Genomic DNA, 25,428 nt, shown 5'->3' with positions numbered 1-25,428 from the left:
AATGAAAATCCCTCCAGTTGTCCCTCAGACATAGTGTTGATGAGAACAGGACATTCATGAGGTCGCAGTGACCTTGACCTTTGACCAACAGAATGTGATCAGCTCATCCTGGACATTTGTACCAAGTTTCTTCAAATCATTCTTGAGATATCGGGTCAACAAGAAACCTGAATAACATATTAACAGAAACATGCATCTAACCTTAAACCTACAACAAACTAACAGCTCTGATGAATTTGTCCAAGCACTTTTATCTAATTTATTAAGACTAACAAGGAAAATTTGGGCTAATTGTTAAAGCCTAACCACAAGCATGACACGGAGTCCTGCACAGACAGATGATTCCTCTAAAAGCAGCTCATTATCTGATTCTCATTCAAGAAACAGAATCAGTCTGTGTGGGTCATTACTGACTCAGCCTGCCCCAACAAAGGTCCAACTCGTTTCATCACACACACACCAACCAGTGTTAAGAAGCCCGCCCAGTCAGTTCTGCTGACGCTGCCTAACCTCGCTGTGCTTAACGGCAGCTCTACAGCCTACGGTCACATTAATGCCCTGTTCTATTTTTAACACTTCATTATGCACCAGAACTGCTTGTAACACTTTTCTTGAGGCAAATTAATTATTATTTTTCCTAATATTGTGAAGTTTTCCTGTTATGTGAGTAAGATTACACAGGAACTCCGGTTCTGGTGAACGTTAGACTCATTTCTATTCATGTCAGCTGGTGTTTGAATATCCAGTAGTTACAATTAAAAGAGCTGCTTCTCATGACGACTTCATATCGAAGCCTCCGATTTAGCTCACAGCCCAGATTTGTCTGGTGTGCTAACGTTGTTGTTCCAGGTTCTCTTGCAAGCGGATTTTACTGTTATCACATTTTTAACATAATGCAGCCTGTGGTCGGATCTCTGTATGCTGAATAAATTCAAATGTCCAAGCAGCTCTCAGGAGACATGTCCTAACTCCAGGTTTAGCTGCCGTCTGTTTCACAGCAAGCTGCAGATGACAAATGCTATTTGTCAGGCACCAGTGATGTTGGAGAGGAACCATGGCAACAAGAGCCCCAGAGTACGGTGGGAGTAACCTCTTGTCCTTTCAGCCATTGAACCATCCATCTGTCTGTTCACACCTGTGGCTCCGATGGTCTGACAACAGTGGAAGTTCACTTTGGTTTATTCTCAGTATATCACATTGGGTTGAGTCCATATAAGAGATAAAGAGTGACAGGGCATCTGTCTCTGTTGCCACCTCGTTGTTCCATATGTCATCGTAATCAATTTAGTTACCACATGATTACCTCACTAATTTAATTTGTAATCGTTAATGTCCGATGTAGCGGTACTGCTTGTTCAACATACTATAATATGAAAGTGTTAATTAGCTCTGATGTCAACACACTCTTGCTGTGTGAGTCCTATGGCTCATACAGACACTATCAGCGTTTGACCCCATGGGAATGACGCAGGCTGTGTGTCAAATATATAAAGTTAAAACTAATTCCTTACAATAATAAATGTGTCTCACTGGAGTAGAAAAACCTTTGTGTTGATGTGTCCCATCCATCGTCCTCCCTAAGAGGACTTATGGTTTAATATACTGCGTCATTGCTCAAGGCATCTATTGATGTTCTTAGATTAACACTGGTGTTACCAAGGCGTACCTTTGGTATTTTACAACCTCTAACTGGGATCATGCTAAAGGAGGTTTGTCTTCTTACACTACTTCAGATTCAGTGTCTTGTCCACGGACATTTCAGAGTGTGACTTTGTTTGTTTCTTTCTTTCAGTACTTGACCAGTGCAGTTAAGACTGAAATGCTGATTTTAAATTACAAAAACTGAAATGTTTTCCAGAAATTGGACCATTTTTACTCCCCGCTGTCAAAGAAAATCTTTATTCACTACTTTCTTCACCATGTTTTTATGTTTTCACTTATTTCCTTTAATTTAATTGTAACTTTCAGTTGAGAGCAGCTCATCGTGTCGTGGGGGTCCAGATTCCCACCACTGGGCCTCTGCCTCTCTGTTTATCTCTCACACGTGACCAGCAGGCGGTTCTGATTTACGGCCAGCAGTGAAGTGTGACACTTAGCTACAGATTGAACCAGTGTTGCTATCACAGCTGACAAAGGATCTGTTGTATCCCCTCATTTGACTGTTCCCCAGTTTCTTGTATGGACCCTAGAGACTGTGACATATGTGAATTTATTGCTGCATGCAGTGTGTTGAGCCTTTTATGAAATACACTGAATACACTGTTCTCAGATAAAGTATCGCTTTGCAAAAGGTAAACTGACGTTCAAAGTGGGAGAGAGATCTGACCTCACGTGCTGTTTGGTTTACATATGGTTTAATGATGCACGTTTGCCACTGATTTCATAATTGTGTGTTTGCTCCTTGTGTTCATATCCTTCTATGTTTCCTGCTGTTTACATTGACTCCTGTACCGACAGAACTGTTTCAGGCTCTGTTATCCATTTTGAAATATCTTCAGTTCTTCTTATAAGATAACATTTGCTCTCAGAATTAAAATATTTGCTGCTGCCAGTTTGTGTGAAAGTAAAGTTGAATTCATAACAACTAGAAATACATTTTGTGGGAACTGTTTTCACTGGATAAATTGTGTTTTGATGCAGCACATTTTGAATGAATGAGACGCTACATGTATTACATTAGAAACCCGGTTTTCTGGATTTGAAGCACATTTTCCAAAATGTTACACTCTTGTGTGTGGTTGTTAACGGCTGCCTTTGTGTTTTTTATGTGTTTGCTTTAATGTTTTCCGATCTGCAAAGATTCCACTGTTAACATTTAGATTTTCTAGTCTCTTAGTTTCATATTTAACAGAAACTACATCATTCTGAATCACACCTCAACATCCTTATGACCTTAAAGTAAAGTAACAAAGAGAACTTGTAGTTATATCTCAGTACAACTTAGCCTCATACACAAAGAATTTGAACAATAAAGGGAAGATGTGCAGCTCACTTTTCACTGGTCTCACCAATTAGTTTTAATTGAACGCAGCTGGCTGTAACTCTGGCTATTAAAATGTACAGCAGGTGCCTGTGAACCCAACGAAGCAACGCTGTAGTTTTCCTTTCAACACAATTAAAGCATTATTAATGTTTTACCACCTAAACCAATAAAGAAAGAAGAAAAAGGCAATAAATCAATGTTCTAGGAGATAAATGAGATCTGCATTTCTACACTATGAGTTATACTTTATTTCAGAAATCTCACCACCACCACCACCACACTTAGGATTTTGGTACCACATCAACACTCATGTTGAGATTTTCAATTAATGAAAGCACGTTGAAAGAATAACAGTAATTTAATAATGACTGTGTAAGGGAGTTGTCAACATTCATACTTTCTCAGCTGCTAACCAACAAATACGACCACAGCTTCAATGCACTGGTTCTGTCAATGCACAGGCAGAACCAGTAGTTTGGGTTTGAGAGCTTTGTTCAGGAGTCTGACAGTGGTTAAGACCAGTCCATGGCACCTGCTAAGCGCCTCTGACTTGTCTGGTTATGATATTTACATGACTGATATCCAGCATTATGAATTTGTGCAGGGAAAGGTTGTATTAACTTACTTATCTCGGCAAGTTCAATCATTAACTGTGTTAAATCTATTCATGACAACAATAAAACAATATTCCTCGTCAGAATTACACATTACAGTCATACATATATTTCTATAATTTATATTTATACAATCTACTGCAGATGTGTGTGTTTGCATAGCTGACAGTTGGATGTGGTCTGTGGTGTGTTCATGGCCTGTGGAAATCTCTAACTTTTCTCTCCTTAACCTAAACCTTATGTAACCTCATGTTGTTGTGTGTTTGTGTCTTTATAACTGTTTTTCTCAGAATAACAGTAAAATACCAGAATAAGAACACTAACTGAGTCAGAATAAATATTAATCACAGTAATACTGTCTTTATGTTTGTCCACTGCTGCCTGTAAACACAGCTCCTCCACTTGTGTTTTATTCAGGGCCATGAAAATACTTCTCTAACATATGTCAATAACATTGATTCTTATTCAGAATTAAACACAGTCGTGTCTTGAAATCACAGCCTGTATTTACTCAGTGGGACCAAAGTGGCACACTGCACTATCAGCAACTCGATGATGGAAACCTGCCATTGGCAGATTGATCATCCAATTATTCCCCCCCTTTTCTTCTCTCTGATGGGATCAGTTGAGCAAATGGCTGCAATACTTCATTTGAAATAAGGAGCAGCCTGTGTGCTGCTCCTGTGCGGAGTGTCTTTTGATGTATTTACAGTTGGATGTAAAGGGAGTTTGGCAGAGAGCACAGCTCCCAGCAGGCGTCAGCACGGTCTCCATCCTGGAGCCTCCACAGATCTGACAGCAAGAGCTCTGCTGCTAATTGTGCAGAAATATGTCTCACATGTTTGTGACAAAGTGATTTTCATTGTGTTCAGCAAGACAAAAACAAAACAAAAAGGTGCCCTTTGCCTGTGTGGGTGCACAGTGCTGCAAACCACAGCTGCTTGGAGAATAAAGCCACAGACTCTGTTGCACCTGCTGCTATTTGCTTTTAAGGTGAGGATAAAATAGTAAACAGGCACTTTCAGCATGAAATATTGAAAATACATTTTGTCAGAATGACCATGACTTCAAGAAGACAGAGGCTGTTGCTGTTTACTGCTGTGCTGTTTTTCACACCACTCTGTGGATCCAACATAAGAGCAGAATGACACAAATGGAGCCTGAGTGCTGAGCTGTGTTTGTCAGATTCCTGCCATGCCCCACACCACTTGTCCTGTGAGCATCTGTATTTATCTGTCTTTTAAGATATGAGAGGCTTCAAAATGGGTTTTCTGTGCCATGAAAATATTTCCCTACCATTTGTCATTAATATTGATTCTTATTCAGATTTTAAACCAGTTGTGTCTTGAAATCACAGATTGTATTTACTCAGTGAGACCAGAGTGGCACACTGCACTATCAGCAACTCGATGATGGCTGGAGCAGCCTCACATTAGAGGAGATCACTTACTCGCATTTTAAGAGTGGTGAGGAGAGATCCTGGCTTCATTACGATCAAATAGTCGATCCTCTGGGGAGCACAAACATGCTTAGTTTATTTGATGGCCATCTGTGCGGTAGATTTTATTTTTGCTATGATGATTACATTTTAAACTGATGACGGTGATAAATGAAAGGTTAGGGGGTTCACTTCATGTGGAATCATCATCTGTGGACCATGAAAGTTATGCAGTCAGCTGCAAAGGAATTGTTTCTGTAGTTGCCAACTTAGAGAATCTGGCTCTGGAGTAAAGCATTTATGACTGATGTACATCAGTGTCTTTGGCCTTTGACCAAATCCAACAGTACACAAACCTGTGTCTGCTAAAGGCCTGCATGGAAATAAACCTGCACACCTTACTGAATACACAGTACTTAATGAAGTGATTACATTTCAGGACACTTTTATTAATGATTTCATTGTTTTGGCTGCCAGCAGTGTAGAGCTGCTTTGAACAGTCTTATCAACACCAGCAGCTTCACCATCTGCATGATGGAGAGGTGGGGAGAGGAAGGAAGGGTGATAGAGAGACAGTTTGTGGGACAGGCAGGGATGGAGGCGAGACATGTTTATTCATTTGCATCAGTCTCTGTGTGTTTGGGTATGAAGGCGTGGGGAGATAATGGGGTAATGGTGCTCAGTGAAGTGTGACAGAGACACAGGGGAGAGAGTGATGTGAAGAGGGAGGTTGAGGGAGAGGCAGAGGACAGAGGACAAAAGAAGCTAATTGAGTGTTGTGGTTTAGAGATGTAGAGCCATCAGTGTTAGCAGATCGATTCAAATAAGAAGTGTGAGGACAATGTAAATGGCCTCTACTGTAGCTCTGAAGACGCATATATATATATATATATATATACATCACAATCATGTTATTCAGTGTGACTGTCGTCAGTGTTTTCGTCTGTACAGATTATATTCAGTCTTGTATTTTATTGTTGTTTTCTTTCTTTATTTGTAGAGCCCCCTAGCTTAAGGACATGTATATATATATATATATATATATATATATATATATATATATATACATACATACACGTATGTATATATTAACTCTAGTTTAAGTTGCATATTGTTGACGTCACAGCTCGCCTTTGTGATGTGGATATTTTTATAGTGCAGAAGTAGAATATGTAGGAATCATGGAAACTGGACTTCCTTTAGTTAGTTGAAACGTTTCGCTACTCATCCAAGTAGCTTCTTCAGTCTGATATAATATGTAGGACTCTTGCAGCAACAGCTGAAACCTCCAGCATAAAACCAGATGTAAATTTTTAAACTGATGGCAGTGGTAAATGAAAGGTTAGGGGATCACTTCAGATGTAGACATTTGAGATGAGACATTTTATCCTCTTTCTTTTTTTTATTCTCACCTTCAGTACGAGTTGCTCAGTTTAGTTCTTCACATTGTTTACGTCCAGGATCCATTAATGTTTCCAGGATTTATTTCATTTCCTCACCTTGTTCTTCTTCTTAACAGTCTCACAATCATTCTTAATTAAGGAATCTCTTTTCTCATTAAGGCTTCGGTTCCTTCGACACTCTCGGTTTATTTGATAAAAACAAATAACCTCACATGAACTATGATTTTAAAATATCTTCTAGTCTCATTAAACCCTGATTCTGTCTCTCCTTTTCCAGCTCTGTTTTCCCTGTATTACCTTTACTGTACAGGTGTCTCTGAGTCCACTCTGTCCTGAGCACAGGTAACACTCAGCCAAAGACCTTGTATCACTAGCTCTCTGGGGTCCGAATTTAAAACATTAGTATTGTATTATCTCACAGTGTCAGATGAATATTAGCTCACTTTTTGCAAGTAAGATACCAGATTGCTGTCTGTGCGTGCACAGATTTTTCAGATTCTTTCCTGATTTAATGTCTTCTAGCCCTGACAATAGATGATACTTCTCACCGAGTACACTGACATTTCAGCTCAATTTATTTATTGGAGAACAACATCACATTTTATTGAGTAAATTCTACCATAGAATATAGAATACATTTTCCGCCCACCCTGGACTATGCCAAGGATTTGTTTGTCACCCATTCTGTTTTTGATTTTCATGAACAGAATCTATAATAGCAGCCAGGGAGGGAAGGGCATCCAATTCAGTTGGCTCAGAATTAATCTCGGCTCTAGTAGGTGATGTGTTTCGGACACGGAGGGATTCTGTAGCTAAGAATGAAGCGAGACTTCTACTTGACTCAAGGAGTGTAAGGCAGTGTGACATCTGTCCTTTTAATGGGATACAGAATGGTAATGGTTTTCACAGACCTGTGAAGGTAAACCATGGATTTCCTACTTTGTTTTTATTCGTTGCTGCCTTACTTGAATCTCATGAGTCTCATGGTGTCATCACAGCTACGATGTTTAGTCCAGTTGAATCAAACTGTGGTTCGCACTCGGGTGCAGACCAAGACCACTGCAGACATGAGGTCCCAAACAAACTGTGCGCTGACAGCAACTTCTTTACAGAGTGTGAAGCAGCGTTGTGTTTTCGAGATGTTTGGAGTGCATTCAGAATTCTGCTGCCTTCTGTATTGTCTAGATAATTATGAGCTAAATCCACTTGTGAAGCTGTTCTATGTTTTCTACTTTTCTCTCACAGGAATATTCAGTGTTGCAGAAAGGGACCAGTGAGCGAACAGAATTACTCTTAAGTGACATGTGGTGATGCAGTTTGGTTTGCTTGGAATTTTCTAGGTAACTAAAAACAAGTTTCTTTGAACTATAGATGTGAAAACGCCTTAAGTATCTTGGGGTTTTGTTTGTGACACGGGGTAAAATGTGTGTGTAGCACTGGCAGTAATGTTACCGGACTGTTAGTTTGGTTTGTCATGCATCTCCCCGACTTCCCTTAGCAAAGAACTGACCTACAACACGCTCAGTCACTCCCTCAAGAACCAGTTTTAAACAAAAGCAGCAAATATTCACAGGAAAATATAAATTAAAATAAAAAAAAGGCTGAAGGAATAAATAAGCAGCTCCGGCTCCAGTTTGTGGTGTGGTCGGGGGATTAATCCACCGCCCTGGAAACAGCTTGCTGTGTTGGATTTGCTGTGGATGAACCCTAATTGAATTATAAAAAAAGCACTGGGGGATGTTGCTGTTGATATTTCTGGTGGAAATGTGTTGGTGTGCTCACACTTGCACTGTTCTGATGCTTTTGAGTTATTGTATCTACTCATGAGCAGCTTGTGAATTTCTCACCCAGGATCAATAAAGTCGAAAGATTATAGTTTTCTGTTTTTTGTATTATTAATCTATGTCTTTAATCATAGTTATCAAATAAATAGTAAGTGCAGTAAAAGTACAGTATTTTCCCCAGGAATGTAGTGAAGTCAAAGAAATACTCAAGTAGAAATATCTAAAGATAGTACTTAGAGGAACTGTTAACGACATGGATTGACGAACTGCTCCTTTAAAGTCAGCGGATACGATTTCACTTCATTGGACACGAGTCAAAGTGAGACAAGCAGAAGCTACAAACACATGTACTGTGTTTTACCAGTGACATTTCAAATGCGCACAGACACTTTGACAAGAGCCCAAGGCCAACTGCTCTGTCTTTCAGCTGCGAACCACTAATTCATGTTTGAGTACGGCTGCATGTGAGCAGATGAAAGGAGGCTGGGCAGCACTGCTCACAGGAGAAATAAGTGAGCGACTGACTGCAGGAAGGGAGACACACAGGAAGAGATGGACGCTATGGTGGGAGTTCAGGTGGAGTCTAGTTTGTTGGGAATAAATGGCCTGGACTTCTCTTAGCAGCGCGCTGGGCGATGAGCGGTTCATCCCTCTGTTCCATGCTGTGAAATGACCCCGACATCCGCGACACCTCGGACCTCCAATCTCCTCTGCTTCACATTCTAATAAAGAGTAATGTGTTTGCCGACATCAGCTTGCTCTCATTAGCATGATTAATTGCCTCCTTGCTGTCGGTAAACAGTATGAGCTGTATTCCAATTTACTCAGGGAAAATTAACCAATCAAAATTAAATGCGCTGATCTTTCCCTCACTCACCTCTATCTATACAAGCTGTCTTCACACACAGGGCAAATGTTCAGTGATTAATTTTGTCTTGCTTCCTGACATTAGTGGGATGATGTAAGAGTTGCTTTGTGTAGGGTGAGCGTTCATAAAGAGTCAGATCGGCCTCGTAATGGTCAGTTTTTAATGGGCTGATTTATTACAGGAGCACACAGAGAGGACAACTTGCCTTTTCCTCGCAGTTTGATACCGACCTCACACAGACCTTCCGACCTTGATGCAAAGTTACACTTTACGACGTGTAGGTCGTGTGTGCAAAACACAGTATGTATAAACATAGTAACAGCCAATAAATATGGCTGACCTTCACTGCAATCAGAGATAATCTGGACTCGAGCACATATGTCTGAAACACAGCGCTGAGGTGATGGAGAATCTAGATTTGGGATTAGTTGTTGATGCAGTGATGTAGAGAGACAGTAAGAGATAAAAAGTCGGCTGATGGCTGAAAATGCATCACAAACATTTTGGAGGGATTAGGCTGAGGGCCTGTGGATAGTTACAGAACTCATGGCTGTATAAAGGCCTTGTTTTAGCGTCCGACACTAAACCTGCATCATTATGCATCTTCATGCATCATGCACAGTTCACTGGGACAGCAAACAGGACGTGGTGCAGGGTGTTTGTACAATAGTACAGAAGAACTAAGTGAAGCTACTTCTCTGATCCTGGTCCCTAAACTGTAGAAATGAAAAGGTTGTAGACGCAGAACAACCAGAGAACAGGAAAAAGCATAAATAACGAAAGAAGGACTTCCATAGAATGACAGATAGAAATATTGAGGTCAGAGTGAATGAGTCCTGCCACATCCTCCCTGTTGCTCTTCAATATGTGATTATTCTTTCTTCCTTTTTGTTTCTCTGCAATATTACAGTTTAATCCTAACGGACTGTGATACAAAGAAAAAAGCAGAACAGATGTGAGGGAGTGGGAAGCATGGAAACAAGGAGGCCTATCTCTGTGGAGAATTGTTCTTATAACCCAACAGCCACAGCTCCTGCAGGTTTACACCTACACAAATAGAAGGATAGGGATTGGTAATATGGCGTCCAGTGTATCCACCTGATGCTGCTGATAGATTTCAACAGACCTTTGCCTGACAATGAGTTACACCTTCTGTTGTGTGACAGTTACAGTTTGAGTAGAAGGCTGCAACATTCGTTGTTCCTGGCAGCTTCACTGTGAATATTAAGAGAATTATTCTGCAGGGCGTCATGTATATTATGGGTGTTTTCTTCTTCTACACTGGTCACTACATGGTCTCATTTGTCATTCTTCAGTGAAACAAACACTTTCTTACAGTTTCTCAGTCTGATCCACTGTGTGAATTAATGTTCTGTTCTGTCTGTGCTGAAAATACAAAAATCCCACAGGCAGAAAACATCAACCTTTGCATGAAAGAGATTTGTGACAGAGAGACATTGAGGCACTTGTGCAACTTCTATTGTTAAAAAAGTTCCTCATCTGGAATCTGTCTATCATTTTTACTGCAGGAACCATCCATCCATTTTCTTAACTGCTTATGTTTTAGGTAGCTGAGACCTATCCTGTTTCCCAGCATGCATTTGGAAAGAGGCACGATACACTCTGGACAGCTTGCCAGTCTGTTCCAGGGCACTGCAGTGACCACTGCCATGCAAAGACTTTGCCATAAATGTAACTCGACAGACACTTGGCTTTTATTCAAAGCATCTTAACAAGGGTACAAGGTAAAGGCAGGGTAAGAGTAAGGAGGAACCCTACTGGAGGTAGAACACAGCTGGGATTAAAACCCCAGTGTACCACACAGTGGCCAGTGATCTACCACTGCACTATCCAGCTGCCTACAATACCAACACTTTCTCACTCACACTGTTTACATCAGTTTAATAGTTATAAATTCTCATTCTGATTCTGACTCCTAGCGATCGATGAGCTTCTAGTTCCTTGTGGCTCTTTCTCTGTTGTTAAAGTAGATGTGACCAACGAGCTCATCCTATTCCTGCATCTTCTTGTTCCAACCCCGCTCCTCCCATTTGTACAGAGCACCTAAAGGTGGCGCTAGAGGAGTACATGAAGCGGATGCCGAAGGTCCGCATCCTGAGGACGAAGAAGAGAGAGGGGCTGATCAGGACTCGGCTGCTGGGAGCCGCCGCTGCTAAAGGAGAGGTCATCACCTTCCTGGACTCTCACTGTGAGGCCAACGTCAACTGGCTCCCTCCACTGCTGGGTGAGGATCACACACGACCATGTTTCCTGTAGCCTCTGTCCATAACATAACGTATATAACATATAACATAATGACAGAGGAGAGATTTTAAGGATGATTAAATCCTTCTACGATAAAAACTAACCAACTTGTACATTTTCTAAATTTCACCTTGTTTCTCAAAATGATCCTTATTTTCCAAACATTTTCAGAAATATCTTAGTTTCAAAGAAAAAAAAACAAAAACTTACAAACTTGTTTTCTCAAACTTCTCTTTAGTTTTCAGGAAAAGTCTTAAAGCTGTTTTCATTTCCGTCCAAAAAGCACCCTCGATTTCCAAAATGTCCAGTACAGAGCAGAACTTTAAATTTCTCTCTCAAACTGAGAAATAATGTTCTCACACACACACACACACACACACACACACACACACACACACACACACACACACACACACACACACACACACCATTACCTCTTTTCCTATTAAGAACTCATGTTCAGCTCTGTTTCCCAGCATGGTGTCACCCCATATAGACCCTTTCCACTACTGTGTGTCCTAAACATCTTGACTCTTTCTTTTGAATAATATTCCCAAACCCTGGTGAAAAACCTCAGTGGAAGCATTTTTGATGATGAGCAGTAGAGACGGCAGCCAGAGGTGTTGTGTCATAATGTCAGTCACTCGTCACTCATCAGCCTTTTTCAGGGAGTGACCCGCCAAACGGACTAGAAACCTTTTTTTGTGATGGTCTAAGTGCATCTGACATGTGAAAAGGACTTAGTGGAAAATATAAACACACAGACAGACAGTATGGTATTTCTTTGTGGACACCCAGACTTCCTCATTTACTACCAGAAATACACTCTGTGTTTGAATGACTTATTTTTAACTAAGCATCGACCATGTGCCTCCCTGTGTCTTACAGATCGAATTGCTCACAACAGAAAGACCATTGTGTGTCCAATGATCGATGTCATTGACCACGACAACTTTGGCTATGACACCCAGGCAGGGGACGCGATGCGAGGGGCATTTGACTGGGAAATGTACTACAAACGAATCCCCATCCCTCCGGAGCTGCAGAGGGATGACCCCAGTGAACCTTTTGAGTGAGTGACAACCTATCGGATGTAGATGTTGTACAAATGTGTACAAATAGTAATTAAGGTGATCATCAATGATGCTCACCAAATCACCTGCGCTCCTGCTTCTTATTTAGGTTTCTATTTTCCTTGTATTGCTAAAAAGCACACCTCCCTGCCATCCCATTGAAATGCAACTGAAAAAGATAAAACAGTCTTTGTCATGATATCTTTGTGGGTTATTGGTGTGATGAGTACAGACAACTTGTGCAGTATTTTGGTGTCTGACACACCTTTAATCTGTTCACTGAAACCAAACGTCCTGAATCCTAGTTCATCACCAACACTGATCCCCTGTGCTGTTTGAACCCAGGTATTTTTGGTATGAATCCCTACTTAGCAGGTGGAGGCTCCAGAACTTGTCGAGCAAAGAACAACCCCTGAACAACCCTTCACACACACTCAGGTTGATGTTTCAGTATTGTGTAGGAGGTGGGGACAGAGTGAAAGCCAGTGATTCATTACTTTTTGACTTCTGTGGTCAGACACTTGTAGGAGAAGCAGCCACTTCACTGCTTCACAGCGGAGCTCCACTGTAACTGTAGAGGACACGTCAACACATGAACTAATCATTGTGCTCAGTGGTTCTCGCTGCTATTCTGTTGTATGACAGTGCTTTTATATGGAACAACTGAAACTGGTGCCAAACCCCCACTTGTGGTTCTTTTTGTTTTATGTGCATTGTTTGTGCTGAACTTGACTTGGGAGCAGCAGGCAAAAGTCCCGAGTGGCCTCCACCTCATTTTCACCAGTTGAGCTTAACTGTGTGGGAAGGAAAGGAGGTTTTGTGTATGGATATTCCGGAAAATGCACATTAGCACATAAGACAATAATCCAGTTTTCAGTTAGGTCAATGCAAAGTGTGTGTGTGTGTTGGTAATATACCCAACACACAAAAGCTGAAATCTAAAAAGCTCCTTGTTCTCTCTTAATTCACTTTGTCTTTGTGGTAATTAAGTCGATTCCCCTGCATCAGTTTCAAGTCGATTTTTTGTGCTCATCTTTATATTAATGTAGATTTAGACCCATGTTTTCTTGAGCAGTGAAGTGAAGGCCGTCGTCTCAGATTAATGTGCATCATGTTATTTACTGTAATTTAAAAAAGGATTAATCAATAACAAAGCTGCTTGACTTAGAAATGAACAAGAACAGTACAGTTTACTCAGAGATAGTTTAAAACATCAACATCAAGGTTCAGTAACAGTTTTAATATTCACTTCATCCTTTTCACCCCTGGAGAAGGTAAAACAGCAGAAACCTGGCCGACATATCACCACGGGACTCGTGTCTTTGCTCACTGCTCATGAGGCATGGGAAGCCCCGGAGTGTTTCTCACCACTGACAGTGGAGGAGCTGCCCTGTTTCCCTTTAATTGATCCTCCTCAGGGATGACTTTGGCGAGAACAGAATACCTGCTGGCTGCCTGCCTCCGATTTCCACCTGATGAAAAGCTTGTAACTATGACAACACGGTGTGTGTGTTGTGATATTTCTGCGCTGGTGAGGATCATGACTTCTGGGGAGGAAAATGTGAAAATGATCCACTTAGGTTTTGACTGATTGTTGACAGAGCAGTGTTTTATTATTGGGTTGAATTAAAGGACAGAGTTGGGGTCAAGGATCGAACAGTGAATGAAGTTCCTCATAGAATCTTACACTTATTTTTATCTGCTGTTTCTTTTGCCTCAACTTTTCTGCCTAGCGTTGTCACTGACAGTCGTGTACAACAGCTAACAAGCCCTGCACCCAGCAGCAGCAGACTGTGCTTTGTTAAGGGTTAATTGGTTCTGCACTGTTCAGACCCTTTTTGTTTTCTGGAGAAAAGTAGTAACACCACAAATACATACTGCCTGCTCGTCCTCTATTGTTTTTATTGTTCTTAGAAGATGGTGCCACTGATAATCAGAAAAGAAAATTAAGTGTGACCCATAGGATGCAGGTATATACAAAGAACGTGTTGATCATGACTTTAAACAGTTTCTATAATTGATAGTATACGGTGGCATCCTACAACGTATGAAGGATGAGAGTCCTCTGTGTCTCATACTGCTCCATGTGAATTAAACCACACCCACTCTCGAGTTACCTAAACGTTTCCTCTGAACTATAATCTGCTTGTATATTTATTAAAGAATATCTCACATTATAGAAGCTAAGGATGCTTCCATGATAACCTTTCATATTTAATCATGCAGATACAGTGCATTATGTATGTGTGTGTATCTTGTGGATCCTGCAGGTCACCTGTGATGGCAGGTGGGCTGTTTGCTGTGGACAGGAAGTGGTTCTGGGAGCTGGGAGGATATGACAGAGGTCTAGAGATCTGGGGAGGAGAACAATACGAGATCTCGTTTAAGGTAACAATATACATTATTTAAGGGTGATTTAAGTGTTTAGAGGCAATTAAGATTATTTGTGTTTTCTTATAATCATTTGCCTCCTTTGAAAAGTCAGTGTGTTATCCTTTAATCCATGTGTCAGGGTCAAAACCATGATTATAACAAAACATATTCTTCAGGAAATTAATGTTGTCCCCAAAACAATGAGGTAATCCTCTTATTTTGTGCCTTTTGGCACATTGAAAACTTGTTTATCAAGGCTTCATTGTAAAAGAATAAGGGTGTTTATTGTGAGTCCTACTTTATTTCTAATGCTGTTCTTAAAATTTATCAGAATTTCCCTCTGGCTGCTCTTCCTTCACATCTTAACTAGCCAAGACATCAGGCTACGTATGGTTATTAACTGTACATTTGTGTCACAAATGGCATCATGGGATTCAGTTTTGCTTGTTATTCAACAGAACATTTCAGAGATCACATTCTTACCAGCTGACACCAAGCACATAGGTGGAGGACTATCATTTATATGCATACATACACACAGACACATGCACACCCAAGACAAACTGTTTGAAATACATGGAACATATCTATTTTATGTTCCCATGGTGTTGTGAGATTGGCATTGTTCCCATCCCACAACAACTTTAAACCAGCTCCTTGGAGTCTGTTGTGTAGCTGACCTCTGGCCTCAATGTTTTTGTTGGCATGAGAGAAATATGATTTCCATTGTCAATCAAAACAGCTTACTTAGCTCTCTTATTTTTAGTTTTATGTTTTCCTTCCAATGACAGGGTGATGAATCTTGTTTGCTATTTCCAAAAGTCAGACTTGTTTTCTTTTATTCACATTTTTTCCCGTAACCTTGAGTAGTTTTTGTCAGCAAAGATTCTCAGTGGTATTTATGTCTAAATAGCAGTAGAAAGACATCCACATGACTCATGCTGTATCCTAATAGTAGTTTAATTTAATTACATTTTATTTATATAGTGCCAAAACAACAGAAGTCATCTCAGGGGCACTTTACAGTGTTCAACCTTATACCTTTACCTTAAATATAACTGTATACAGAATTATATAGAAAACCCACTTGAGCAGCACCAGAAGACAGTGGAGAGGAAAAACTCCCTTTAGAGGAAGAAACCTCCAGCAGAACCAGGATCAGGGTGGGCGGCAAACTGCCTCGACCCATTGGGGTGAATGAAAAGAGGAGAGAGAAAAGAACAGCAACAAAAATACAACAAAAAAAAAAAAAAGAAGGAGATGAAACACTGGGAAGACCGGGAGGGCCAGTAACTGCACTTTGGAGATTTACAGCTCCGAGGCTGAGGATAAGTGCAGAAAAGTACAGAGAGACAGAGAGGAGGAAACACAACTACAGGAGAGAGAAGACACAAAGTTAATGACATGAAATGGTAGAATTAGAATGGATAGAGGAGAAAGGAGAGAGGAGAGGAGCTCAGTGTATCAGTAGAGGTCCCCCAGCAGACTAACCTATAGCAGCAGAACTAAGAGATGGTTCAGAGTCACCTGATCCATCTCTAACTATAAGATTTGTAAAAAAGGAAAGTTTTAAGTCTAGTCTTAAATGTAGAGAGGGTGTCTGCCTCCCGAACCTGAACTGGGAGCTGGTTCCACAGGAGAGGGGCTTGATAGCTAAAGGCTCTGCCTCCCGTTGTACATTTGGAAACTCTAGAAACCACAAGTAAACCTGCAGTCTGAGAACGGAGAGTTCTGCTTGGAGGATATGGAACTATGAGGTATTTAAATACACTGACAAGACATGTGATGGCCAGGTTATAGTATCACCAGATCATGCTCATGTTGAAATGCAGCATACTGTAGGTATGTTTTGAACAGTTGTAGAGATCTCACAGCCTCCTCAAATTCCCAGTTTTCCACAAAATGTCTTTAGGGTATATAAATGAAACACTACACTGGCTGATAATGACACATCTGTCTAGTGCTGTATTAGATGCTTAATTATAAATGAGTTCCTATACAAAAGGAAATCTTGACTGCAATATTGTACACTACTGTCAGCTGGAAGTATAATCACCTAATCACCACCTCAACTTCAACCTAAATAATAACCTAACATTTGAGAGTTTAGGCCTAAAAGGTGACGATCTGTCCCATTTAAAGCTGAGAGTGAAAAGAGTTGCCTTGGCTAAAACCCAGGGCTGAGCCGAGTGCGAAAGCTCTTGTGTTTCAATACTGTTTTGAAGCTTTTCATCTTGTTTAAGTAATTAATGAGATAATATCCCATACCAAGGTTATTATTTTGGCCAAGATTATCATACCATTAATTTTTGCTATCAGCGCATGCCTAGCTGTGCCTCTTAAGTCTACTTTATGCTCTCAGATATTCAATTTGGTTTCCTTTTTATTAAGATCCCCATTAGCTGATACTGTGCAGACAGCCAGTCTCCTGAGGTGAGAAGATTAACAGGCTCTCATACTAATCCTTACAACCAAACTGCTGCTCCCACAGACAGCCAGGCCCTACTTGCATGTGAAACAGAATCACTTTATTCGCTGGCACACTTAATCTAAAGCTCCATCCTGGTGACACTGGTCTCGGTACACCCTGCATTTCCTGCTCATACAGTGAGATAATGTCAGCACATTCAGCTCCACAGAGCACAGAGACAATATGACCTCACAAGTAAAGCAAGATGATAATGCAGGTTGTGCAAACATTTCTTGAAGACAGTAACTCTGAAGGCAGAAATAATTAAGTTGAATGAAAAGGCTTTGAATGAAAACCTTATAAAAACCTTCATTGATAAATAAATGACACCACGGCCAGGATACGGACATGAGCCTTCCACTGTGGTGAGTAGTATAATGATATCGCTACCATGGTAGTGCAGTAGCTTTCTGATGCTTGTTTCCATGAGAACATACAGAGCTCCTAAAGGGACACTGGCTAAAAAAAAAAGTTTCTAGTGCTCTCCAGACCAGGTCTGGAGTTGAGTTTCATAGCTTGGATTTAATTATAGTAGAATTACAGCTTTTCTTGCTGGTCGTCGTGGTAGAAAGTGGTTAAATGGATCAGATGTTTAATAAACATAAGAAGGTACGAGTCCTATGTAATACTCTGATTTACGCTAACGTTTACTTGTACTAGTACTAAGTACTTTCTAGTACTTGTACTCACGAGAAGTTTCTGCCCCGGGTGGCAGGAGATTAAATAGTGTGAACAGGGTGAGAGAATGCTCCTTGAAAATGCTGCAAGCTCGGCGTAGGCAACGTGTCCCCTGGATGTCCTCAGTGGTTGGAAGTGGAGACCCCGTCATGCGTTGGGAGGTTTTTACCATCCGCTGCAGTCCTTTGTTCTCAGCAACTGTGATAATGCTGGTGAGGATGTTTTATATCACACAGGAGTAGATATTCACCAGGATGGATGAAGACAGGTCGTTCTTCTTCAATGTCCTCAACAAGAAGAGGAGCTGTTAAAGCTTCTTGACCAGGCTGGATGTGTTGGTGGTCCAGGATAGGTCCTCTGAGGTGTGGGTTCCCAGGAACTTGAAGCTGGAGACGTGTTTAGCAGTTGTCCCGTTGATGTGAATGGCATCAAGCGTGTCTCCGTTCTCCCTCCTGAACTCCACAATGACTTCCTGGATATTATCAATTTTATGCTAATTACAATTCAAACTGTGAAATATTTACTTTTTCTTGACCACTTGTTTGTCAGTGTCATGTTTTTAATACAATAAAATAGTTCCAATAATCATTTAAAATGAATCCATAAAAGCTTACAAGGTTATCCACATTCAGGATGATCCTCTGGGGAGCATGATCGTTCGATTACTTAACCGTCTTCATATCTCTGTCTTTCTTTCTCTCTCTCTCTCTTTCACCACAATTTGGTTTCTGTGTTTTCCTCAACAATCATCCCATCTCATGTTTATTGCATCTTCCACTGAATTCTCTCCCTTCTCTTCTTTGTCTCCCTGGATTTGAGGGTCTGTTAGAACCACTGTACTTCATGCCTTTGTCTTCTGAGCTATCAGTTTTCTGCCCATCTCCCTGACAGTGCCCTTCCTTTACCTTTCCACAACTTTCTGTCTTTGAATGTTAAGATGGAAAAGAGAGATCCAGCTGTGTGTTTACTCTGTGTGTATCTCTAAGGTGTGGATGTGTGGCGGTCGGATGGAGGACATCCCTTGCTCCAGGGTAGGACACATCTACAGGAAGTATGTCCCCTACAAGGTCCCTGGTGGAATCAGTTTGGCAAAGGTAATTCTTCACACTGTGTGCCTCCACGGTTAGTGACAAAATAGAATACAGCAGATCAGTCACAGATTTTGTGAATCCAACAACCAAATTTAGGATTTAGGAGTTTAGTGTCCTATCACATCAGCCCTTTTCAATCAGAGTCAGATCCATAGGTGACGTTACACAACTGCTGGGCTGAATAATACTATAATAATACTAAGGACTCTCCTCTATCTTTTCCACATGAAGCACTTTACAGCCAGCTCAACATCCACTAACAAACCACGTCCAGATAAGAAGTAGAATGCAGTTTATTCACTATCCACAACTTAGTTATTGCAGGTGCTATAGTGAATTCAAAGTACATTCGCATCATCACATCATTTTCAGGATGGTGAATCAGTTTTACTCTGCAGATAAAGCACATTTATGTGAAGATACTAAAAGAAACAGCCTTTTTATCTGTACACAATTGAAGTTGCTGTTTCATTATCAGGGTTAAAATCGTTTTTCTTGTGTCATCCTTTTTCTTTTTTACTGAAATGCTACATTACTCCAAGTAAAACTGGAATTATGGAGACCAACATATACACAAAGTGTGACATGAGTTGATTTGAAGCGTGAATCCACACACACCCTAACCCACACACAAAACGGTCCAATGTGGCTGCATAAGATCATCGTCACAACAGGGCCAGGAGGTTATGAGACTATGAGACATACACTCTCTCTATTTATTTATTTATTTCAGAACCTAAAACGTGTGGCAGAGGTGTGGATGGATGAGTATGCTGAATATGTCTACCAGCGACGGCCTGAGTACCGCCACCTGTCAGCAGGAGACATGACTGCACAGAAGGAACTCAGAAACCGACTCAACTGCAAAAGCTTCAAGTGGTTCATGAGCGAGGTGGCCTGGGATCTGCCCAAACACTACCCACCAGTGGAGCCTCCTGCTGCTGCATGGGGAGAGGTACTGTGAGAACAGTTCATTTATTACAAGTACTTGTGTATACGAGGATGAACTGAGTTCAAAACGTATAAAGCTGTGCTTCATTTTTTATTTAAAATGTTTCTGGTTTCATAACATTGGTCAATAAAAAAGTATTTGCACAGCAAATTCATAATTTCAGACATGACTGACAGGTGCGTGGGAGAACAGTCATCTGATTATGATATAATGACTTTACACTTACTGTTTATTTAAAGTTTATTGATGTCTGAAAAAAAGCCTCTAACTTATTATTATTTCAGAAATAAAATGGAAGATACGATAGTAAAAGGCAAATCACCTGGAAAATGGAATTGGAGTGTAAAATAAATGAAGTCTGTCCCTTGGCTAAAAGCTAAGTTTTTAAAATGTATTATTATACTATTATAACATACTTGGCAGCCGTAACCCAACAAAGGTAATAAAAGTGCAGCAGAGAAACCAAACAGGAACAGGGAAACCTTGAGCTTTGAAAGTGGTTTCAGCACGTTTGAGATAATCAGGAAGTTGGTTCAGTGTACCGTGTGTGCAGCCTAGTAGCTAAAAGCAGCTTTAACCGCTGGTTATTGTCATGTATAATCAGACCTAGTAAGAGCATGTACTGTTGAATAATCGCAGCATAAGGATCAAACTCTTGGGGTTTTGGTGATCTGCTCAAATTGAACATCACCAATGGACAACGAACAGTAGCTGCTGCTTTTGATGTTTAAAATGGTCAAGTGGCACCTTTGTCAATGCAGTTTCAGTGCTGTGATGTTGTATGTGTGCTGTGCTGTGATTTTATTTAATAATGCCATGCTTTTCAGCACGTCTAGTTTCAAATAACATATTTGAGAAGGTCTGGTTGACAGAGTGTCAGAGCCGCAGGTGAATGAAACTAGAATCTTAACTGCATCATCTAGATTTTATCAGCAAATTAGCTTTGGATGTTGACATTATAACCACATCGGCCCTGTGCAGCAGGAGGAATGGTTTGGATTTATAGTTTAGCATAGAGGAATTTATGGCCAGTCTTTATCCATTACACTTACAAGTTAGGACGCTGCGTGTGTTGGGTGACTAGTTAGCTTCAGTGGTAAGTGGTGAGAACAAGCCTCTGTCTAGTCTTACTTATTTCACATTTGTTAATGTAAAGCTTCCTTTAAAGAGTTTGTAGGGAGTCTCTGTTTGTGCTTCTGCTGCGCTCCTGAAGAATAGTAGGTTAATTTACAGTATATAATGGAGCTGGATGTATCAAAGAAAACAGATGTTTGGAAAAGCCTACGTTTGTGACGTTACTAGAAATATCACCAGCCTTGACAGATTGTGTGTGGTTCCTTTCGTGGTTTAAATAGACCACACAATTCTTTTGTAGTTTCATCTTTGGGATTACTAATGTGAATGTTAGAATTCCCATTTATGATATAGTCACAATCTGTTCAGTTAACAGAAAGCAGCTCAGTGACTCAGTGGACTTTGGAGGTCTTTACTGTCTTAGCAGCGTGGGTTTATGCACATGGTGCTATAGGTCTCACAGGATACAAATCACCATCCTGACCATCCTGAGGCTTGTATAATGTTCACAGGACTTTTTAAAAAGTTGAACACAGAGAGGTGTGAGGTGAGCTTAAGATAGCAACAGCAACACTCCCATCAGTAACAACAGACAAGAAATGGTGATGAAATATGTCTGCAACAATATACTTTTTGACTTCTCTACCCAAACATCCATCTGGGCCCTTGTAAGTGAAGTGCACCACACGAAACAAACAAAAAATATGTATGTATGTTCATTTGTTCAGGACAACATTAAATAATGTGTGTATGTGAATGAAATAAAGAGCTGTATGGTTTTGATAACCAATATATAATATAAGGATTATTTTGTATAAAGCTCTCCACACAACATTAACTCTGTTTCTACTGTGCATCTGTTTTCTAGATACGAAACGTAGGCAGCAACATGTGTATGGAGATCAAACACTTTGTGTCAGGGAGTCCTATCCGCATGGAGAACTGTGTGAAAGGGCGGGGGGAGGTAGGCTGGAGTCACGGCCAGGTGAGGGTCATTTCTCATATTATATCTATTAAATAGTCTAATTGTGTTTCCATTTCCTGCTGTGAGGGTATACAGAGCATTAGGTTCATGTTGTTTGGTCACAATTCTACACTACAAATGGTGAAAGGACCTGAACTGATCATTGGGCAGTTTGTTCCATTAGTTTCCTTCCAGTGACGTTGCTTTAAGATCAGCAAAGATGCTTGACAAAGTAGTAGTAGTAGTAGTAGTAGTAGTAGTAGTAGTAGTAGTAGTAGTAGTAAAACCTTATTTAGGTTTGCAGTGGTTAAAGTTTCATTGAAACTGTGATTATTGCCCTGTGTGCCATGCCTCAACATTATTTCCCTTTAGCAATTTGAAGTGCTGAAGACAAATTAGCAATAATGTACAAACCTAATAAAAAATGGTCTGATAAATGTTTGATACAACACATTCTACACATACCATACAATACAGTGGACTATCTATGTACCCTCCACTGAACTAAGAAAAACAAATATTCCCTAAATAACTGGTGGAAGCAGAGCAGGAAAACAAATGTGCAATGTTGCTTAAAGCTGAGATGTGTTCCCTGCAGGTGTTGACATTTGGTTGGAGGGAGGATATTCGGGTGGGCGACCCCATGCACACAAGGAAGGTTTGCTTCGACGCTGTTTCCCACAACAGCCCTGTCACCCTGTATGACTGTCACGGCATGAAGGGGAACCAGCTGTGGCGCTACAGAAAGGTACCGGAGAGGAATGTGGAGAATAGTCTGAGTTCACTGCTTCCTGCTCTAGCCTCCTTTCAGCTTTCCAGCTGTACTGCTGTTGTGATTTCTTTGGTTTGTTAAGCATCATCTAGTGAAATCCAAGAAATCCAGCCAAAGAAATCTGCGGCCATTTGTTCACATCTAATTAAATAAATGTGAAAGAAAGTCAAGAGATGCACAAGAAGGAGGCATCAAGATTTTCATGTAATTTTCTGAAGTGTTATTTTGTGTGTGTGTGTGTGTGTTACTACTGGGTGGGGGGCTAAAGACAGAAAGAATGAAATGCAAGAAACTAGAATCAAAGCACCTAAATAAAAACAAACAGCTCTTTAGACTGCACAATGGTGCATAAAGTGCAAGTTCTCAACCAGTATAAATGGTTCGATGTTGAAACACAGAACCACTTAACTGATAATCGTTTGATGTCATAATGTCCAAGCATGGCGAAGCTTTGGCATCATAATAAATAAAAGGAAACATCCAAAGCGTGTTCATTCAAGCTCAAAACGCCCTCTCATCTGGAACCTTGAAGTCTACTACAGTAGAGAATGAGCTCGAGTTCATATGTGAGGTTCTTTATTTGTCAGCTAAGACCCTGTTAAATTTCCTTTTCAGGAGGAATATTTTAAAACTAAATATGAAGGACAGAGTATGATAATAAATGACACTTCATCAAAACATGTGTCCCTCTGTCACTTTCTCCAAAGTCTTGTATTTTTGTGCTGCAGTGAGTTTGACTCATTAAAAACAATCCAATATGGATTTTTCCCCTTTTTTTTTTGGTTTCAATAAAAACTATTTACAACCACAGACGGCCTTTAGAAACTGACTAGTTTCCAGCGGATGTCTGACATCCATCCTGCCCCCTGCATCACACTGTGGAGGTTCTGAGTAGCTTCTTTACCACAACACTGTTGCACTCGCAGTGCAAGAAGGAGCGCTACCGCAGGTCGTTTCTCCCCACTGCCCTTAGACTGTACAACTATATAATAATAAAAGTCCCTTTCTTATGTTATGTCTCGATGCCCCACACAGTTTGTTCAAAGAACAGTAAAATAAAACAAGGCACTCAGCGCACAGTGAAGTTTTAAGGAATAACGCAACAACATTTTACTGAACAACAGTCATTTTTAAGAAGCAAATATTTAACTGTTCCAAACAAGACTAGAATTGCCACCTCACCATTGTATGTCTCTGCCAGCCAGTTAAATTGCACATATATGCATTTATAAATCTAAAATCATTATAAAATTATCTGCAGTCCTCCTGAGGAATTTCACTGTTGATGTGTTCATCCTAAAGTCCAAATTCTAGAAATTCTCTAAGGAGTTTCTGAGAATTCATCTCTTGTTTTTTGTATTTTAATGGCTCTGGTTGTTCTGGATTTTGACCGATTAGCCGAATTATTCGTCCACATCTTGAATTACACATGTAGACAAGCCACAGTCGCCTCTGTACTTTAGTGTCATTAAGTCCTCATCATAAAAATGTTTGTCCATATGTAGAAAGTTGCACATGAACCTATTTACTGTGGTCAAATGAAAATTTCCAGTCATTTAAAATCTGCAAAAATAAACAACTACTGTGCAGAACAAAGGGTAGAAAACTGTTTTAGAAAGAATTGTAGGATGGGTGGTACATAATCCTGTAACATAACAAATCTCAATGATACAAATGGTATTTATTAGTAAGAATGTGTGTCAGCGCCTCCAAAGACATATCAAGAATGAATTAAATGACCTGTGGTCGTGTGTGTGGGTCTGAATAATCCTGTTCATTTATTATCTCTCTATCCTCCAGGATAAGAGTCTGTATCACCCCGTCAGTAACAGCTGCATCGACAGCAGCCCGAGTGAGCGGCGAGTCTTCATGAACACATGCGACCCCTCCTCTCCCAGCCAGCAGTGGCTGTTTGAGAGAACCAACGCCACCGTGCTGGAGCACTTCAACCAGGGCACCAACTGAGGGCACTGGATAGTGAGATGAGGCGTCTTCCAAAGAAAAAAGATCACTAAACAATTATCATCTTTGATCAGGTGAGTAGACCCAATGTCCCCTTGCCCCCTTGTAAGCAAATTCATATATCCAGAGGCTGACATATCTTATTCCTTGATGCCGCAGAATATAGTTGCCTTCAGTGGGACTCAGTAATGTGTCGTTAGGTGACAATAAAACATATTCAGTGTTAGTTTATGCATTTATCTATGTTGATTTTTCCTAGATTTGAACGGAAGCTAAAGAACCTGTTTCGGAAACATTCCCCGTGGTACAGCAGGGATCTTGTGCACTAGCTGAGAACTCAGGATGGACCACAGTTGGACCACACTCACACGACATCAAGAATCGAATCATACTGCATGAGGTTGTGCTGAGGAAGGAGGTAAAAGGAAGACACTTACCCGTCTTCACACCAGTGCAACACATTCACCTGAAATTCACAACAGCAAAACAAAAAAACACTTTGACTGACTTTTTATTTTATGTCCTTTCCCAGATAGGAAGAGCCGCAGTGGAAACCCACAACACACGAACTGCTGTTTGGACCTCGGGAATTTGCTCCTTTCTTTCACTACTGGTATAAGTCCATCGAACACATCCTCTGCTGGATTTAATGGATCTTTTTGAT

At 40.5% G+C, this 25,428-nt stretch overlaps 1 protein-coding gene across 1 annotated transcript in view; it reads left to right on the top strand.

Annotated features, from left to right (window-relative positions):
• The window catches only part of LOC113170263 (polypeptide N-acetylgalactosaminyltransferase 10-like), a 43,702-nt gene extending 18,935 nt beyond the window's left edge, over positions 1-24,767 (top strand). Inside the window, exons 5-12 of the mRNA XM_026372287.1 lie at positions 11,150-11,335; positions 12,244-12,427; positions 14,699-14,816; positions 18,936-19,043; positions 19,774-19,995; positions 21,935-22,051; positions 22,629-22,778; positions 24,603-24,767. Coding sequence (XP_026228072.1) covers positions 11,150-11,335; positions 12,244-12,427; positions 14,699-14,816; positions 18,936-19,043; positions 19,774-19,995; positions 21,935-22,051; positions 22,629-22,778; positions 24,603-24,767 — 1,250 coding nt within the window. The remainder of the gene's footprint in view (positions 1-11,149; positions 11,336-12,243; positions 12,428-14,698; positions 14,817-18,935; positions 19,044-19,773; positions 19,996-21,934; positions 22,052-22,628; positions 22,779-24,602) is intronic.
• The last annotated feature ends 661 nt before the right edge of the window (positions 24,768-25,428 follow it).

This window comes from Anabas testudineus, chromosome 14 (assembly GCF_900324465.2).
Source record: "Anabas testudineus chromosome 14, fAnaTes1.2, whole genome shotgun sequence".
Lineage (NCBI taxonomy): Eukaryota > Metazoa > Chordata > Actinopteri > Anabantiformes > Anabantidae > Anabas > Anabas testudineus.
The sequence above is the reverse complement of the archived record's forward strand: the minus strand, read 5'-3'. Positions and strand labels throughout refer to the sequence as shown.